The sequence below is a fragment of the Plecotus auritus genome (genome assembly GCF_963455305.1).
Source record: "Plecotus auritus genome assembly, chromosome: 6".
Lineage (NCBI taxonomy): Eukaryota > Metazoa > Chordata > Mammalia > Chiroptera > Vespertilionidae > Plecotus > Plecotus auritus.
The window spans coordinates 94,378,562-94,399,522 of record NC_137773.1 but is presented as its reverse complement, the minus strand read 5'-3'; the positions used below and the strand labels follow the sequence as shown (position 1 = coordinate 94,399,522).

Here is a 20,961-nt window from a genome sequence, read left to right as displayed (position 1 = left end):
AACATTTCACTCCAAAGCTACAGAATATACATTCTTCTCAAGTGCACATGGGACATTTTCAAAGATAGACCACATATTGGGGCACAGGTAAAATCTCTTCAAATTCAAGAAGATAGAAATCATATCAAGCATCTTCTCAGATCACAATGGCACAGGATTAGAAATCAACTACAATTAAAAAATGAAAAAAAAATCAAACACTTTGAGGCTAAATAGCATGCGATTAAACAATGATTTGGTTACCAAAAAGATCAAAGAAGAAATAAAAAGCATCATGGTAACAAGTGACAATGAAAACACAACAATCCAAAATCTATGGGACACAGTAAAAGCAGTCCTGAGAGGGAAGTTCATAGCTCTACAGGCCTTACTCAAAAAAAACAAGCAAAAATGATAATACATTTTCTAACCCTACAACTTAAAGGGTTGGAAAGAGAGCAACATGAAAAGCCCAGGGTAAGCAGAAGGAAGGAAATAATAAAGATCAAAGCAAAAGTTAACAACATAGAGATTAAAACACACATACACACACAAACAATACAAAAGAACAATGAAACCAAGAATTAGTTCTTTGAAAGAATAAACAAGATCAATGAACCTCTAGATAGGCTCAACAAGAAACAGAGAGGACCCAAATAAAATCAGAAATGAAAGAGGTGAAGTAACAACTGACCCCACAGAAATACAAAGGATTATTAAAAAAAAAAAACAGTAAGAAGAACTCTATTCCAACAAACTGAACAACCTTGATAAAATGGACATATTCCTAGAAAAAAAAACACAATCTTCCAAATCTCAGTCAGGAAGTATAAAAAAACCTGAATAGGCAGGTAACTACTGATGAAATTGAAGCAGTAATCAAAAAACTTCCAGCAAGCAATAGCCCTGGTCCAGATGGCTTCACAGTGGAGTTTTACCAAGCATTCAAGGAAGAACTAAAATTGTTCCTTCTCAGACTATTCCAAAAATCCAAGGGGAAGGCACACTTCCAAGCTCTTTCTATGAAGCCAGCATTACCCTAACCCCAAAACCAGATAAAGATACTACAAAGAAAGAGAATTACAGACCAATATCCCTGATGAACACAGATGCTAAAATCCTCAAGAAAATTTTAGCAAATCATATTCAACATTATATTAGAAAGATTATACATCATGACCAAGTGGGATTTATTCTGGGGATGCAAGGATGGTACAATATCCCCAAATCAATAAATGTTATACCTCACATAAACAAACTGAGAGACAAAAAATCACATAATCATATCAATTGATGCAGAAAAGCATTTGACAAAATCCAACACCCTTTCTCGATAAAACTCTCAGGAAAATGGGAATAGAGGGGTCATACCTTAACATAATAAAAGACTTATATGACAAACCTACAGCCAACATCATACTCAATGGGCAAAAATAAAACCATTTTCCCCTAAGAATAGGAACAAAACAAGGATGCCTACTTTCACAACTCCTGTCCGACATAGTATTGGAAGTGCTAGCCATAGCAATCAGATAAGAAGAAGAAATAAAAGGCATCCAAATTGGAAAAGAAGTATAACTGTCATTATTCACAGATGACATGATACTGTACATAGAAAACCCTAAAGACTCCATCAAAAAAAATACTAGACTCAAATGAATTTGTCAGTGTAGCAGGATACAAAATTACCACCCAGAAATCTATGGCTTTTTTATACACGAATAATGAACTCACAGAAAGAGAAATTTAAAAACACCCAACAATCTCATTTACCTATGCAACAAAAAAATTAAGATACCTAGGAGTGAATTTAAATAAGGAGGTAAAAGACCTATACTTGGAAAACTATAGGACATTGAATAAAGAGATAGAGGAAGACATAAACAAATGGAAGAATATATCATGTTCATGGATTGGCAGAATCAATATCTGTAACATGCCCATACTACTCAAAGCAATCTATAAATTCAATGCAATCCCCATTAAAATACCAATTGCATATTTCACAGACCTAGAACAAACTCTCCAAAATTTCATCTGAAATAAAAAACGATCCTGAGTAGCCAAAGCAATCCTGAGAAAGAAAAAAAAGTTAGAGGGATCACAACACCAGATTTCAAACTATATTACAAAGGCACTGTTTTCAAAACTTCCTGGTACTGGTAAAAGCACAGACATATAGACCAATGGAACAGAACAGAGAACCCAGAAATCAACCCAAGCCATTATGTTCAATTAATATTTGACAGAGGAGGCAAAAACATACAATGGAGTCATGATGGTCTCTTCAATAAATGGTGTTGGGAAAATTGTACAGATGCATGCAAAAAATTGAAACTAGACCACCAATTTACACCATACACAAAAATAAACTCAAAATAGATAAAGGACTTAAACATAAGATGGGAAACCATAAAAATTTAAGAAGAATCCATAGGCAACAAAATATCGGATGTATGTCATAGCAATATCTTTACTGATACCGCTCCTAGGATAATGAAAACAAAGGAGAAATAAATAAATGGGACTACATCAAAATAAAAAGCTTCTGCACAGCAAAAGAAACCATCAACAAAACAACAAGAGAGCCCACTGCATGGGAGAATATATTTGCCAATGTTATCTTAGATAAGGGTTTAATCTCCAAAATTTACAGGAACTCAGACAACTTAACAAAAGAAGATAAACAATCCAATTAAAAAATGGGCAAAGGACCTAAATAGACACTTTTAAAAAGAGGACATACAGAAAGCCAGGAAACATATGAAAACATGCTCAAAGTCACTGATAATCCGAGAGATGTAAGTCAAACGACAATGAGCTACCATCTCACGCCTGTCAGCATGGCTATCATCAACAAATCAACAAGTGCTGTTAAGGATGAGGAGAAAAAGGAACCCTCTTGCACTGCTGGTGGGAATGCAGATTAGTGTAGCCACTGTGAAAAACAGTATGAGTTTCCTCAAAAAATTAAAAATGGAATTCCCATCTGACCCAGTAATATCACTTCTAGGAATATATCCCAAGAAATCAGAAACACCAATCAGAAAGGACATATGCACCCCTATGTTCATAGCAGCACAATTTACCATAGCTAAAATTTGGAAACAGCCTAAGTGCCAATCAGCAGAGGGGTAGCTTATAAAACTGTGGTACATCTATACAATGGAATAGTAAGCTTCTGTAAAAAAGAAGGAACTCTTACCATTTGCAACAGCATGGGTGGAACTGGAAAGCATTGTGCTAAGTGAAATTAGCCAGTTGGAAAAAGATAAATATCACATGATCTCACTCATTTGTGGACTATAATGAACAACATAAACTGATGAACAAAAATAGAGCCAGAAGCATTGAACAGATTGTTCAACCTAAGAGGGAAGGCAGGGAAGCGGGGGGGAAATAAGAGATCAATCAAATGATTTATATGCATGTATATGAGCAAAACTACTGGACACAGACAGCAGGGGGGTGAGGACTTGTTGTGGGGAGTGGGAGTGACCAGAGAGAGGTTAATGGGGGAAAAGGAGGAGTTATGTAATACTTTAAACAATAAAGAATTTAAATAAAAAACATAAAACTTAAAATAAAAAAATGTTATTGAAATTCTATTTGAAGAAGTAATGACAGAATAATTCCCCTAACTGGTGAAAGATGTAGAATTACAAGTCCAGGTAGCGCAGAGTTCCAAACAAGAGGAACCCACAGAGTCCCACACCAAGACATATCATAATGCAAATGCCAAGGGTTAAAGACAAAGAGAGAATTTTAAAAGAAGCAAGAAAAAAGCAGTTAGTTATCCACAAGGGAGTAACCACCATTATGACTGTCAGCTGATTTCTCAACAGAAATTTTGCAGGCCAGAAGAGAGTGGCAAGAAATATTCAATGATGAATAGCAATGATCTACAATCAAGATCGTTCTAGCCTGCCAAGCTGTCATTTAGATCTGAAGGTCAGAAAAAGAGCTTCACAGATAAGAAAAAGCTAAAGGAGTTTGTTACCACCAAACCAGTATTATCTGAAATGTTGAAGGGAGGAGGAAGAGGAGGAAGAGGAGAAGAAGAATATGAACAATAAAATGTGGCAACAATTGAATCTGAAATGAAAATAAATGAATAAGAAATCTAATAAACAAATAAACTGGTGAATAAAAGAGAACCAGAGGCATGAAAACATGGAACAGACTGATGAATCTCAGAGGGAGGGGGGAAGTGGGAGGGGGAAAGAAATTAACCAAAGATCTCATATGCATATATGCATTACCTATGGACAAGACAATAGAGTGGTGAAGGCCTAATGCAAAATTTCTGTTGAGAAATCAGCTGTCAGTCATAATGGTGGTTACTCTCTTGTGGATAACTAACTGCTGGAGTTGGAGGGGGGCAGTGGGGGGATAAAAAAGGGATATCTGTACAACTCTCAACAATAAAGATTTTTTAAAAAGCTCAAAGGAGGATGTAAACTAAAAAACAAAAAAAGAGTAAAAATAATAACAATAGAAAAAAATCACATAAAAACAGCAACAACAAAAAGATTTTTCTGGAATGAAATCATATAAGTGATCTGAGTAGTCAAATGAAGTTTTTTCCACATGAGTAATACCACTTACAATTGATCTCTCTATATAAAAGGCTAATATGCTAAGTGTCCCCTCAGGAGTTTGACCGTGAGACTGGGAGTTTGATTACTCGCTATGGCGTGCACTGAGGAGGTGGCGAGGAACATGGCGGGCAACCAGCTGTGTCAGTGGCATGCAGGTGGCAAGGGAAGGAGGAGGTGGGGAGGTGGCAAACCTGATTGGCCCTGATCACTGGCCAGTCTTAGGGACCCTACCCGTGCACGAATTTCATGCACTGGGCCTCTAGTCTATACTAATAAAAGGGTAATATGCTAGGTAGACCGGACATCTTCTGGACGTCCTTCTGAACAAAGCCACAGTGGCAGGGGCCAAGGCAGAGGCAGTTAGGGGCGATCAGGGTGGCAGGGGAAAGAAGTTAGGGGTGATCAGGCAGGCAGGGGAGGGCAGTTAGGGGTGGGATTGGGCCTAAACTGGCAGTCACACATCCCCCGAGGGGTCCCAGATTGGAGAGGGTGCAGGCGGGGCTAAGGGACCCCACCCCTGCCCATGCAAGAATTTTGTGCACTGGGTCTCAAGTCAATTTATAAAGTAAGATAAAATTACATATAACTATGTATATAATCAGAGAAGAAATTATACACTTTTTAAATTTTTCTTTATTGATTAAGGTATTGCATATGTGTCCTGATCCTCCCCCTTTACCCTCCCTCCACTCATGCCCACACCCTCCTGGTGTCTGTGTTCATTTTTTATGCTTATATGCATGCATACAAGTCCTTTGGTTGATCTGCCCCCTTATCCCCACCTTCCCCTACCTTCCCTCTGAGGTTTGACAGTCTGATTGATGCTTCTCTGTCTCTGGATCTGTTTTTGTTCATCAGTTTATGTTGTTCATTATATTCCACAAATGAGTGAGATCATGTGATATTTATCTTTCTCTGACTGACTTATTTTGCTTAGCATAATGTTCTCCAGTTCCATCCATGCTCTTGCAAATGGTAGGAGCTCCTTCCTTTTTATAGCAGCGTAGTATTCCACTGTGTAGATGTACCAATTACTCACTTTTTAAACTAAATGTCTTGAGGTGACATTGGTTAACAAGACCATATAAATTTTAATGTATATTTCTATGATACATGTTCTGTATATTATATTGTGTAACTACCACCCACTGTCAACTCATCTTTGTCACCATATATTTGGCGCCCTTTACCTTCTAGTACACCCACCTCCTTCCTTCTGGTAAATATCATGCTGTTATCTGTGTCTAAAAAAATCACTGTTGCCCATGAAATAAACTGGAATGTCTAAGTATTTCTGAGTAAGGTTGGGAAAACTGCAAAAGTAGGAACAAAGGCACAGGGGAAAACAGTTCCTAAACAGAGCAGAAAGCTTAATAAAGTGGTTACTTATGCCCGGCTGATGTGGCTCAGTGGTTGATCATCCACCCATGAACCAAGAGGTCACCATTTTGATTCCTGGTTCAGGGTTGTGGGCTAGACCGACAATAGGGAGCATGCAGGAGGCAGCCAGTTGATATTTCTCTCTCATTAATTTTTCTGTCTCTCTATCCCTCTCCCTTCTTTTCCCTCTAAAATCAATAAAAACATATTTAAAGTGTTTACTTAAATTGTATACAGAAGTGGAAAATAACAAATAGAAATTCCAGAAAGAAAATTAAAAAGCAAGTTGTACAACCACATGCTAACGAAAGAATAACAATTTCTGACTCCAAGACTTTGATCCCCGCAACCATGGCACTTCCTCATCTCTAGGACAATTGGCCATTTTATGCCTGTCAACCCAACAAATCTTTTCAGAGCCTCCTTTATGTCTTTGTTCTTCAGACTGTAAATGAAAGGGTTCAGCATGGGTGTGACCACGGCATACATCACTGAGGCTGTTGCACTTGAGTGTGAGCTTTGGGTAGCAGCAGAGCTGAGGTACACTCCTAGGCTCGCACAATAAAATAAGGAGACAACTGACAGGTGAGAAGCACAGGTAGAAAATGCCTTATACTTCCCCTCAGCTGATGGGATTGCACATATGGAGGACACTATCTTAGAGTAAGAGTAAAGGATACCAACAAGAGGACCACCACCCAGCAACACAACTCCAAAATACATCACCATGTTATTAAGAAAGGTGTCAGAGCAGGCAAGTTGGACCATCTGATTGAGTTCACAGAAAAAGTGAGGGATTTCCAAGTATGCACAGAAGGATAGTCCTGACACCATTAAGCTTTGTAACAAGGCATACAGGGCACTCATGATCCAGGACACCAGAACCAGCAGTCCACAGAGCCGGGGGTTCATGATGACTGTGTAGTGCAGGGGGTGGCAAATGGCCACATACTTGTCATAGGCCATCACAGTCAGGAGCAATTCGTCCAACACTGCAAAGAGTACAAAAAAATACATCTGTGTGATGCAGCCTTCATAGGTGATGCCTTTGTTCTGTGTCTGGATGTTCCACAGCATCTTTGGGACGGTGGTGGAGGTGAAACAGATGTCTACCAAGGACAGGTTGGAGAGGAAGAAGTACATGGGCATGTGGAGGTGGGAGTCTGAGCTGACGGCCAGGATGATGGGCAGGTTTCCCAACACAGTGATCAGGTACATAGAGAGGAAAAGCCCAAATATGAGGGGCTGCAGTTCTGGTTCCTCCGAAACTCCCAAGAGAATAAATTCTGAAATTGAGGTATCATTGCCTTGTACCATGTGGTGGAGATGATGACTAACAACAAAAATACTATTTGATTAATTTTTGCACAAAACAGTGTTAGTAACCATTGAAATACTACCGTATGTATTTTGTCATCACGAATTAATATACATTTCAAAAAAATCATCTGAGGATGTTTTCTCATTGATTGTTTTAGAGAGAGAGGGAGGGAGGAAGTTGGGGGAGAGAGACAGAGAGAACATTTATATGAGAGAGACACATTCATTGATGTCTCCCATACAGGGCCCGATTAAGGAATCCAGCCTGCAACCAAAGTGTGTGCTCTTGACCAGGAATTGAACTTGAGACCCTTAAGTGTGCTGATGCTTTAACCACTGTGAAAAACTGGCCAGGCAAGAATCAATATATGTATTTTGAATGGATCTGTTCATCTTTATGGATCTCCCCTGACATCTTTCATTAAGAGTTTCAATCCCACATAGAGCTTTTTCCCAGGAGGTCATGTAATGCACCGTTTTAATGAAAATTGCTTTGATGTACTTTAGGAATATATGTTGAGTACTGACCGTAACTAGACAGAGCGTATAGGATACTGGGAAACAAATCCCAGAATATAATGATGATGAAAGCATGTATACAATAAAACAAGTCATGTCAGATTGAGAAAGGTGCTGTGAAGAAAAACAATAGTTATAAGAAAGAGTGGGTGAGGGTGCTATTTTTTATTATGCTGAGTGAAATAAGCCAGTCAGGGAAAGATAAATGTCACATGAGATCACATATGGAATGTAATGAACCAAATAAACTGATGATCAAAAATAGACCCAGAGTCACGGAAGCATGAATAGACTGTTGAACCTCAGAGGGAAAACAGGGGAAGGTGGGTGGGAAGAGATCAACCAATGAATTTGTATGCATATATGCATAACCTGTAGGTACAGACAGTGGGGTGGTGAGGGCCTGGGGTGGGAAGAGGTGAATGGGGGAAAAAGAAGGACCTATGTAATACTTTCAACAATAAAGATTTAAAATAAATAAATGAAATGCTTAGGTGGCTCTTCAGAATTTGTGATGAGGAGCAAGCTTCCTCGGTTCTGGCAGCATTCATATTTCAGTTACTATGTCCCCATTATGCCCAGAATAATTACTAAAGCAGCAAAAAACAATGAATTCTCAGGAGAAAGGAATGACATCTTGCAATGTGAAGATGCCTTAGCGATTTAACATCCCACTAGAAAAATGAGCCAAGGGAAGAAATGCACAATTTATAACAGAAATGTGCAACACATAACAATAGCAGTAGATATTTAATGGTGAAATGATTAAAGACTTTCTAAAGGATATCAAATGCAAAACTGTTGGAATAAGAAAACTGCTTTTGAATCTCAGATCTACCATATATTAGCTGTTTGTCCGTGGAGAGCCAACTGAATCATTCTAGATTTTAACATACTCACTCAAATAGTAGAAATTTCCTTTGTCTGGAGGTGGTTGACAGGTTTCATTACTATATATAAAAAGCTTAGCATTGTTCCTTCCTATTAGTAAATGAGTGGTTATTACTGGTCATGAGCTGAGGCCTAATTTTTTCATCAACCCTCCAATGTCTCTATTGCTTCCCTATCTCTAGGTAACAGAATAATTTTAAAGCTAATCAACATACTCTTTTTGCATATTAAATAAAAATTTTCATATGAAGAGCCAACATGTGAAATAGTATTGTGAATTTTATGTCTCAAGAAGTGTTGCAAAATAATATTTGTCCCCTTTGGTCTGAGTATTTCTAATAAAAACGGAGCATGCTCACATACATTCCATCTTAAACACTGAAAGAAATGCCCTCAGTTCACTGCACAGGCCTTCAAACTTAATTCTCTATTTTACAGCTCCTCTTCACTGCAAAACTCAGATATGTTCTAATTTTACTGAAACCCCTTTATAGCCCCATTCCCTATTAGTTCTCATTCAATTGAACTTCCTTTGCCATCACTTAACTGTAACAACATATTTGAGTCCAAAAGACACTTCTTTTTTTAAAAAAAAAAAAAAAGTTAAATAAATTCATTACAAGTAATGAGTCTACCTACCAAACAAACATGACAATTTTTTGGCTTGATTCTAGATTGGTTTGCCTCTCTGGTGACCTCAGGTAAAAGCTCCCCATTTCCAATATCACTGAACATTTTGTGAAGTACCTAATGGGCCTTCTGACTCACGTGGGTGGGGTTTCTGAGAAGGAGGTCTCTGTGTGCAAATATGAATTCTGGATGGTTGATGGTGGAGACTGAAGCTCTGTCCCCAGACAGAAGAACAGGAAGGAGGAAAGCATCAGTTCCAGCGCCAGACATAGGAAACCAAAAGCAACAACCATGTCCTGTCCAGCTCAAGAACGGCCACCCTGAGGGACTGCAGTAGAGGAGGTATATACAGCTCCCCATGTCTGCTCATTAGGCACTGTTTCCATTGTTACCTCCTCCTCTGAGCACATTACTTCCCTGAGAGACACTGGTGTGGCACAGAGGAAATTATTCCTGCTATTTCTCCTCCCAAGAGGCCAAATTAGAAGTCAGGCAAATCCAGTTTTGATTACTCCTTCTCTGTAAACTCACCTGCCTTCCAGAGTTTTAATATCCTTGCATCTTATCTAAACCTTGGGTTAATGTTTTCTCTACATCTAAGATTGAATAGCCTATCCAGGCTAGGTCTCATGGACCTCCAAAGTAATGACTTGTGGCAAGGAACAACTGATATCTCTAGGAAATTGTTATTACCCTCTTCAACAAGGGATAGAAGAGTCTTCCTTTGCTATAAAACCATGGGTACAGTAACCTTGGGCTTTGGAGTTTTGTTCATGCAACACAAGTTAAGAACTGTCATTTAGCACTTCATTTACAAAATGTTGGTTAATATATGATATACTTCATAGTTTTGTGCACTATAAACCAAGCTTAGAGTCTTATATAGATGATCTCTTTTAATTTCTACAAAACTCCATTTGTTAAAACCCATACTATTACAAACCTCATTCTACATTTGAGAATTGTTGCTCAGAAAGGTGAAGTGATCTGGCCAAAATGATAGACTGAGTAAGGAATGAACTATTATTGGACCTCCATTAATTTTTTTCTAGTTCTCATGTTCTAGCTAGGGGTTTTCAACAAGGGGTGGGTTAGCTGATCGACGTTTCTCAGTCTCTGGATCTGTTCTTGTTTATCAGTCTATGCCGTTCATTATATTCCACAAATGAGTAAGATCATGTGATATTTATCTTTCTCTGCCTGGCTTATTTCACTTAACATAATGCTCTCCATCTCCATCCATGTTGTTGCAAATGGTAAAAACTTCTTTTTTACCGCAGCGTAGTATTCCATTGTGCAGATGTACCACAGTTTTTTAAACCACTCATCTGCTGATGGGCACTTAGGCTGTTTCCAAATCTTAGCTATGGTGAATTGTGCTGCTATGAACATAGGGGTGCATATATCCTTTCTGATTCGTGTTTCTAGTTTCTTGGGATATACTCCTAGAAGTGGGATCACTGGGTCAAATGGGATTTCCATTTTCGGTTTTTTGAGGAAACTCCATACTGTTCTCCACAGTGGCTGCACCAGTCTGCATTCCCACCAGCAGTGAACGAAGGTTCCTTTTTCTCCATATCCTCACCAGCACTTGTCATTTGTTGATTTGTTGATGGTAGCCATTCTGACAGGTGTGAGCTGGTACTGCATTGTCGTTTTGATTTGCATCTCTCCGATAGTTAGTGACTTTGAGCATGTTTTCATATGTCTCTTGGCCTTCCTTCTGTCTTCTTTCTAAAAGATTCTATTTAGGTCCATTGCCCATTTTTTTATTGGATCATTTATCTTCCTTTTATTGAGTTGTATCAATTCCCTATAAATGTTGGAGATTAAACCTTTATCAGTGATAACATTTGTAAATATGTTCTCCCATACAGTGGGCTTTCTTGTTGTTTTGTTGATGGTTTCTTTTGCTGTGCAGAAGCTTTTTATTTTGATGTAGTCCCATTTGTTTATTTTCTCTTTAGTTTCCATTGCCCTAGGAGCGGTATCAGTGAAGAAATTGATTCAGCATATGTCTGAGATTTCTCTGCCTGTGGATTCCTCTAGTATTTTTATGGTTTCCCGTCTTATGTTTAAGTCCTTTATCCATTTTGAGGGTTTTTTTTCCTATGCTGTAAGTTGGTGGTCTAGTTACATTTTTTTGCATGTATCTGCTCAATTTTCCCAACACCATTTGTTGAAGAGACTGTCTTGACTCCATTGTATGTTCCTGCCTCTTTTGTCAAATATTAATTAAGCATAGTGATTTGGGTCAATTTCTGGGTTCTCTATTCTATTCCATTGATCTATATGTCTGTTCTTGTGCCAGTGCCAGGCTGTTTTAAGAACAGTGGCTTTGTAATACCGCTTGATATCTGGTATTGAGATCCCACCTACTTTGTTATTCTTTCTCAGGATTGCTGCAACTATTCAGGGTCTTTTTTTATTCCAGATAAATTTTTGGAAAGTTCGTTCTAGGTCTGTGACATATGCCGCTGGTATTTTAATGGGAAGTACATTGAATCTATAGATTGCTTTGGGTAGTATGGACATTTTGATGATGTTGATTCTACCAATCCATGAACATGGTATGTTCTTCCATCTGTTTATGTCTTCCTCTATCTCTTTTTTCAGTGTCATGTAGTTTTCCACGTATAGGTCTTTTACCTCCTTAGTTAAGTTTATTCCTAGGTATCTTAATTTTTTTGGTGCGATGGTAAATGGGATTGCTTTTTTAGTCTCTCTTTCTGTAAGTTCATTATTGGTGTATAGAAATGCCATAGATTTCTTGGCATTAATTTTGTATCCTGCTACATTGCCGAATTCATTTATTAAGTCTAGTAATTTTTTGATGGAGTCTTTAGGGTTTTCTATGTACAGTATCATGTCATCTGCGAATAAGGACAGTTTTACTTCTTCTTTTCCAATTTGGATGCCTTTTATTTCTTCTTTTGTCTAATCACAATGGCTAATACTTCCAGCACTATATTGAACAGGAGTGGTGAGAGTGGGCATCCTTGTCTTGTTCCTGTTCTTAGTGGAAATGGTTTTAGATTTTGCCCATTGAGTATGACGTTGGCTGTGGGTTTCTCATATATGGCTTTTACTATGTTCAGGTATGATCCTTCTATTCCCACCTTGCTGAGAGTTTTTATCAAGAAAGGGTGTTGGATTTTGTCAAATGCTTTTTCTGCACCAATTGATGTGACTATGTGGTTTTTATCTCTCAATTTGTTTATGTGATGTATCACGTTTATTGATTTGTGAATATTGTACCATCCTTGCATCCCCGGGATAAATCCTACTTTGTCATGGTGTATGATCTTTCTGATGTACTGCTGGATTCGATTTGCTAGAATTTTCTTGAGGATTTTGGCATCTATGTTCATGAGGGATATTGGCCTGTAATTCTCTTTCATTGTGTTATCTTTATCTGCTTTTGCTATTAGGGTGATGCTGGCTTCATAGAAGGAGCTTGGAAGTGTTCCTTCCTCTTGAATTTTCTGGAATAGTCTGAGGAGGATAAGTTTTAGTTCTTCCTTGAATGTTTGGTAAAACTCCCCTGTGAAGCCATCTGGCCCCGGGCTTTTGTTTGCTGGGAGCTTTTTGATGACTGCTTCAATTTCTTCCATTGTTATCAGCCTATTGAGATTTTTAGAATCTTCCTGAGTGAGTTTTGGAAGGTTGTATTTTTCTAGGAATGTGTCCATTTCCTCCAGGTTGTGTACTTTGTTAGAATAAAGTTATTCATAGTATTTTTTAACAATCCTTTGTCTTTTTGTGGGGTCTGTTGTTATTTCACCTCTTTCATTTCTGATTTTGTTTATTTGGGTCCTCTCTCTTTGCTTCTTGGTGAGGCTGGCTAGAGGTTCATCAATCTTTTTATTCTTTCAAAGAACCAGCTCTTGGTTTTGTTGATCTTTTGTATTGTTTTTTTCGTCTCTATGTCATTCATTTCTGCTCTGATTTTTACTATTTTCTTCCTTCTCTCACTGTGGGCTTTTTTTGTTGCTCCCTTTCTAATTTTTTGAGTTGTTGAGTTAGATGATTTATTACAATTTTTTCTTGTTTTTTGAGGTAGGCCAGTAGAGCTATAAACTTCCCTCTCAGGACTGCTTTCATTGTGTCCCATAGGATTTGCATTGTTGTGTTTTTATTGTCATTAGTCTCCAGGATGTTTTTAATTTCTTCTTTGATCTCATTGATTACCCAATCATTGTTTAATAGCATGCTTTTCAGCTTCCAGGCGTTTGAATTTTTAGTAATGTTTTTATTATAGTCTAATATTATGCCATTATGGTCTGAGAAAATGCTTGATATGATTTCAATCTTTTTGAATTTGGGGATACTTTGCTTGTGACCCAATATGTGGTCTATTTTTGAAAATGTCCCATGTGCACTTGAGAAGCACGTATATTTCGTGGCTTTGGGGTGAAATGCTTTGAAGATGTCAATTAGGTCCATTTGATCTAGTGCATCATTTAGAATTGCTGTTTCTTTGCTGATTTTTTGTCTAGAGGATTTATCCAGTGATGTCAGTGGTGTATTAAAGTCTCCTACTATGATTGCATTGTTGTTGATCTCTCCCTTGATATCCTCCAGGAGTTTTTTATGTATTTGGGTGCTCCTGCATTGGGTGCATATATGTTTACCAGAGTTATATCTTCTTGTTGAATTGCTCCCTTTAGTATTATGTAGTGGCCTTCATTATCTCTTGTTATGGCCTTTACTTTCAGGTCTATTTTATCAGATATAAGTATGGAAACCCCTGCTTTTTTCTCATTTCCATTTGCCTGAAAGACGTTTTTCCATCCCTTCACTCTCAATCTGTGTTAATCCTTTGCTCTGAGGTGGGTCTCCTGTAGACAGCAAATATATGGGTCATGTTTTCTTATCCATTGAGCTATCTTATGTCTTTTGATTGGTGCATTTAATCCATTTATGTTTAATGTTATTATTGACAAGTACATGTTTGTTGTCATATTTTTCCTTAGTGTTTGTGTTTCTTTTTGCCTTTCTCTTCTTTTTACAGCAGTCCCTTTAGCATTTCTTGCATTGCTGGCTTGGTAGTGATAAACTCTCTTAGCCCTTTTTTGTCTGTGAAGTTCCTGATTCCACCCTCAATTTTGAATGATAGCCTTGCTGGGTATAGTATTCTTGGATTCAGACCCTTGCTTGCATCACTTTGTATATTTCATTCCCTTCCCTTCTGGCCTGGTGTGTTTCTGTTGAGAAATCAGTTGATATTCTAATAGTAGATCCCTTGTAGGTAAATTTCTGTATCTCTCTGGCCTTTATGATTCTTACTTTGTCGTTAGTGTTCACCAACTTAATTATGATGTGTCTTGGTGTTGGTCTTTTGGGGTTCAACTTGTTTGGTACTCTATGTACTTCTGGACTTACATAGTTTATTTCTTGCCAATATCAGGGAAGTTTTCTGTCATTATTTCTTCAAACAGGTTTTCTATTCCTTGTTTCTCTTCCTCTCCTTCTGGTATCCCTATTATTCAAATATTGTTTCATTTTGTGTTGTCCCAAAGCTCCCTTAGGCTCTCCTCTTGCTTTTTAAGTCTTCTTTCCAGTTGCTGTGTTTGTGTGTTTTTTCCTACCTTGTCTTCTAATTCGCTGATGCGGTCTTCAGCCTCTTCTAGTCTACTGTTTAAGCCTTCCAATGTGTTCTTCATTGCAGCTATGTCGTTCTTCATCTCTTCTTGGTTTCTTTTCATGTTGGTGACATTCTCATTCAGCTCCTTATGGTTATCATTGAGTTGTGTGTATTTGTCATCCATCCGTTTAAACATCCTTATAACCATTACTCTGAATTCTTTCTCTATTAAGCTGCTAGCCTCAATTTCATTTAACTCCCTTTCTGGTGATTCCTCTTTTTCTTTCCTTTGGGGATTGCTTTTTTGTCTCCCCATGTTTTCCTGTAATGTTTTAATTGTAGATCCAATTGCTTTGCTACCCAGGTTCTTTTGGTGATGGTGCTACTGGTGTAATCTCTCAGTTCTCCTGGGCTTGGTAATCAAGGGTAGCTCCCTACTTGAGCTATTTGGGTTCTCTTGATGTAGGCCTGCGAGCTTGAGAGGCACAACAGTGGTGTCTAGAATTCAGAAGCTGTGGAGAGGAGTGTCCCAATTTTTGCTGTCTTGCACCCTTAATTGAAATCACGTGTGCCCAGTGGGGACTCACAGTGGCACCAAGGAACTGTCTGTCAAGGTGATGTGGCTCAGGGGGCCTGCTCTCTGGAAAGGTGTGACTGTGATGCCCAGAGTTCTGTAGTTATGGGGTGGGCAGACTCAGCTTTCACTGCTGCACCTGTGGTGGATAGGTGCTTACTCCCAGTGGCGGCTCATAGGAGCACCCGTGGTAAGTTTGCCAGTGAGGCACACTGAAGCACTCTGAATGGCCCTGGCAGTGTAACTGTGTAATTGAGGTGCCTAGCTTCTAAAGATTTCTCTTTAGGGCAGATCTTATGGCCTCCGGGTGTATTCAGATTCCATGGTGTTATTCAGGGTGGGATCTGGGTGTGGCTATATCGGTTGCCAGGAGACTGGAGGGAGGGGCTATCTCTCAGGAGAAAATGGCGACCGGGGCTTAGATATGACTCAGCACCAGACTTTCTTCCACCTCTCCTGGACCGTCCGCTGCCTACTCTCCCCAGATTCCACAACTCCACCCCTTCTTCTGCACCTCAGCTACAGGTAAGTGTCTGTATCCAAAAGGTCCTAGGAACTAGGTTCAGTGGAGAAAGGCACAGGCTCCAGCGCGAGAAGGGACTGCATCTCTGCAAGTTCCTCTCTTGCTGGCACTGCGTGGTCTGGCAGCTCTTCAGGGCTGCCTTTGAGCTCAGATCCCAAATCCAGACTCCGAGGTCTAAAATCCCCTACCTCCCGCAGTCCCGTGGACCCCCCCCCCTTTTTTTCTTCAGTCAGACGCTTTGCCTGTCCTCTGGGATGTGGCTTGGTGCTGTGTAGTTTCTCCCTGACTTTCTGGACACAGAGGTCCGGCAGATTCTACTGCCTAGATCTTTGATTTTACCTTTATCGTGGGGATCTCTGCCCTTCCCGGCTGCAAACTGTCTCACTAGCTGCGCCTCCTTTGCCAATTCGGGCTGGATTCCACTTGTTTCAGCTGCTCCCTCTATTTGCTCTGGGACAAGGCTCAGGACACGTCCGTCTATTCCGCCGCCATTTTGTCTCCTCTCCTTTGTTCTAAACTCACATAGTTTTGTTCAACCTTGATCAGAACATAAATTCCAGTTTATTTCATGGACAACATGGATTTCTTTAGATTAATTTATTCTCAAATGACATACATCATTGTAAGGAAGTTGTTCTTATTTTATAGATACAATAGTCGTAACTTGTATTATTCACGTTGGAAAAACTTTGCTTCGTTACTCACACTATTTATATGATTTCTTTCCAGAAAAGTCTGACACCTCAATTTTAATTTTTATGTTTCTCATTCTTTATACATCAGTACTCTAACTGCTCTTCCTGACAATGTTGACTTTATCATTGTTCCTTATAAGTCTCAGCCTATTGATGGTAATGCTATAGGCTGAAAATGCCTGGGCACTGGCCTTGGGCCCTGCTACTTGTTCCTCACACCACAGTCAATGTTGTGGATGGACAGGCTCTTGTGGTCTTTATTATAACTGCAATAATCATGAGGCATCAATGAAATCACAAGGTTTAGTACTCACAGATCCTGGAGGATACACAGCATCCTAAGGGCCACATCAGAAGGTCTCAGAATGGGCAAAGGGAGGAAGAAGGGAAAGAGACAGAGAGAATAGGTTGAGTTGTGAGGGGAGTCCTGAGTGCTTCTCTAATAGCCTTGTCATAAAGCTGGCAATAGGATTATTTGAGATAGATGTCTTTGTTTCGTGTTGTCCCAAAGTTCCCTTAGGCTCTCCTCCTGCCTTTTAATTTTTTTTTCTAGAAGTTGCTCTACTTGGGTATTTTTTCCCATCTTGTCTTCTAGCTCACTGATGTGGTCCTCAGCTTCTTCTAGTCTACTCTTGATGCTTTCTATTGAGTTCTTTACAGCAGCGATGTCATTTTTCATTTCTTCTTGGTTCTTCTTCATTTCCTCTTGGTTCTTGCTCATATTGTCGAATTTGTCTTCCATTCTTTTCAGCCACCTTATGACCATTTCTCTGAATTCTTTTTCTGGAAGGTTGCTTGCCTCCATTTCGTTTACTTCCTTTTCTGGTGATGCCTGCTTTTTTTTCATATGCGGGCTGTGTCTTTGTCTCCCCATGGTCTCTCTTCTCTGGGTGTCTGGTTATGTAGTTCTCTCTCTCCTGCGTTGATTTAAAGGCACAAAATACAGCACTACCAGGTACAACACACAAGGCACTGAACAGAAATGTAATCACGATATTAATAACCTCCAATAAAGGTGACCACCAGAGAAAGGCAAATTAGGGGATAGGAGAGAAAGAAGAAGAGGAAAAAGAAAGAAAGAAGAAGAAGAAAAAAGGAGTGTCAAAATGAAATTGGGAAAAGGGAAAAAAAGAAGAAGAAAAAAAAGTAAGAGAGACAAGTAAGAGACTAAGAGAGAAAGGGAAACAGACTATATATATATTGGGGATAACAACAAGTACCTGGGGATTAATACAAACTACAACACCAACTAATATTGAGTGAGGCAAGGGAAAACAGAAGCACTAAACAAACAAAAAAATAAACAAAAGAAGAATAAGCAAAACAATCTCACAAAAAAGCATAAAAATTCGATATAATCTACATTCAAGTGAACCACAACAAAAGGACAGAGAGAAAAACAATTTTTTGGATAGTTAAGACAGTGAAGAGAGAGGTGTGTGTGGACTTGGAGCAGGGGATTGGAGATTAGATATATAAGTAGGGTGAAATTTTAATGGGGTAAACAGAAAGAATAGGGAAAATCTAAAGCAGGAAAGGGGTAAGATAAACAGGACACCGAGAAGGGAAAAGTGAGGAAGAGAGTGATTGCATAAAGGTAGAGTTGAGACAGGGTAAAATGATGCTAAAGGAAAGATAAAAATAGAATGTAGAACATTAATCCCAAAACAAAATGACACTTAAAAAAAAAAAAGATAAAATAGCAGTAGTAATAATACGGATTGAAAATAAAAATGTAATAATTAAAAAGGTAAAATCAAGTTAGGAAAAAAGAAAAAAATTAGTTTCTTGAGTAAAAGATGCAAAAAATGAAAATAAAAAAATAAAAAATAAAAATAAAATGTGGAGTAGTGAAGGTCATTCACTTCCTCTGTTGTTCTGTTTGGCACGCCTGTTTCTCAGTCCGGACAGTATTGCAGTTCCCTGCGTTCCACTGCTCTTCAGTGATGTAAGCCAGTCCTGATTTTAAGCAGGCAGTGTGTCTTAATTCGTATTCCTTTATTTTTGATTACACAAGAGTCAATTTGTGATTCAGCCCCTGGGTGGCAGTGTTTCTGGATTGACTTCCGGGTTTATCTATGGCCTCTCTAGGGAGTGTTAGAGCCTTCTTTCCCTGTAGCACTCACTACTGGATTGTGGGAGTGGTCTGCCTCAGAGCTGGCTCTCCGATGGTCACTCCCCGCTCCAATCCCCAGGTTCCAGAAAAACAACTTTCCCCTGCAGTCTCCCAGGGTGTCCCCAACTGGGTGATCCTATGTATTGGGCTTAGTAATCAGAAGCAAGAATTTCAAGAGGAAAAAGCCCAAGTGTGCGCACTCCGTGGCTGCGCGTAAGTCTAGCACACCCCTGAATTTCTTAGGGTGTCCCTGCACGTCAGATCAAAATGGGTTGCTTTTTAGAGAGCCCTTCTGTTAGCAGCTCTGAGGACCCCCTTCCACATTCACAGATCACGCCAGCCCCAACAGCCACGGATTTTTCTAGGCACAGACTTCCCTGGTCCTCCAGCTCCTGCAAAACGCGCGTTCCTCTCTCGCGCTGGGACCAGAGACCTCACCTTATCCTAGGCGAAATCTGACCTTTCCGTGGTGGAGTGTAGAGCTCCTCTGAACCCGTGTGTTTGCGCCAATTGGGGAGCGTTGTTCTGGGGCTCGCAGCTGTTCCGTGGGTGCCGCAGTTGTGGATTCTCAGGCTTCCGATAAGCTCCACTTTCCAGTTCCAGATGGCGGCGACTCCGCGTCCAAGCCCGCAGCTCCGGGAAGGGACCCAGAGGCAGTGGGAGCTGCCAGGTCAGGGGAACCCCGTCTAGCAGTCTCCCACCTTCTTCTGGAGTTCAGCTGTCCCCCAACTTGCCAACAAACACTCCTAGTGCGACCCTCAGCTGTTCTTTCTTTCTGCTCCGGGACAAGGCTCGGAACACGTCTGTCTATTCCGCCGCCATTTTTCTCTCCTCTGAGATAGATGTCTTTGAAACTGATGCCTCATGTGGACCATTTAATCCACAGGCCGATGCTCTATCCACTAAGCCAAATCTGCTAGGGCTTTTTTCATATTTTTTAACTGATTTTGTTGTAGAGCGAGTGCTAGTGAACGACCACTGGAGTCCAGACCAAATTAAAATTTAGGGAGCCTTTATTAGTCTGCTGGTGACTGCTCTGCCTTTCTCCACCCAGGGAGTCCAGAGAGCAGCCCCGACCCTTTGTGCAGGACCACTTTTAAACACATTAACCACATCCAGTTTTTGCATAGCAAGTAACCCAAGATAAAACAGTTTTTCCTAAGCAACGTCAGGATCATGCCATTGACGACCATGTTATTCACAGGGTCATCCTGTTCTTCAGAAAGCTGACAGTGTTCTATGAAAGAAGGCCTACATGCTGGGAAGGGGCCATGAGACCATATGTCAAGGCCTGGCCTGGTGTCAGCACTGACAACTCTATCTGGGGCATAGTCCACCGCCTCAGTAGTGCTCAAAAATTCCCACTCTCCAACAATTTCAGAGAGGAAGGGAGAAGGAGAGAGATAGAAACATCAATGAATGATGAGAGAGAATCATCAATTGGCTGCCTCTGCACTCCCCCTAATGGGGATGGAGCCCACAACCCAGGCATGTGCCCCTGACCAGAATTGGACTCAGGCCCCTTCAGTCTGCAGTCCAATGGTCTATCCAAGCTGGCTACGGGCTTTTTTTGTGTCTTCTTCAATAACATCCAGCAATATGTTATACTTTTCAGTGAACAGGTCTTTCACTTCCTAGGTTATGTTTACTCCTAGTATTTTATTCTTTTTGATGTAGTTATAAATGGGATTATTTTCTTAATTTCTCTCTCTGACAGTTTGTTATGAGATACCACAGATTTCTGTAAATTAATTTTATATCCCACAATGTTACTGAATTCATTTATTGGTTCTAACAACCTGTTTTTATTTTTAAAAACTTATTGGAGTGAACGAATGAAATAAGCTGAACGAATTTAAAATGCAAAGTTTTCAGAATTAAAGGAGCCATACAGAAATTAAGAGTACATGTAATCTCCCTGATCCTCTGCTTCTTTATTTCTGGTGATGATGTGAGGTAATAAATCTAATTAAGTCAATTTTGTTAATAAATAAAATATTTAGAAGTATTTGGTGAGTCTAAGAACTCTTTCACAGGTAAGAAGTATATGTATGCGTACATGTATGTACATTCTATCTGAATTTCTTCCTAATAAACACACACACATAGATGACCAACGCAGACTCGTTAAAATTTTCATCTTTCA

At 39.6% G+C, this 20,961-nt stretch overlaps 2 protein-coding genes across 2 annotated transcripts in view; both read right to left on the bottom strand.

Moving 5' to 3' along the window:
* The window catches only part of LOC308251761 (olfactory receptor 7A10-like), a gene marked incomplete at both ends in the record, with an annotated part of 299,707 nt that overhangs the window by 160,804 nt on the left and 117,942 nt on the right, over positions 1-20,961 (bottom strand). The gene's annotated exons all lie outside the window — the stretch shown is intronic.
* The window catches only part of LOC308250603 (uncharacterized protein), a gene marked incomplete at both ends in the record, with an annotated part of 32,486 nt that continues 15,423 nt past the window's right edge, over positions 3,899-20,961 (bottom strand). The window contains 2 exons of the mRNA XM_080673288.1: positions 3,899-3,924; positions 6,311-7,293. Coding sequence (XP_080529414.1) covers positions 3,899-3,924; positions 6,311-7,293 — 1,009 coding nt within the window. The remainder of the gene's footprint in view (positions 3,925-6,310; positions 7,294-20,961) is intronic.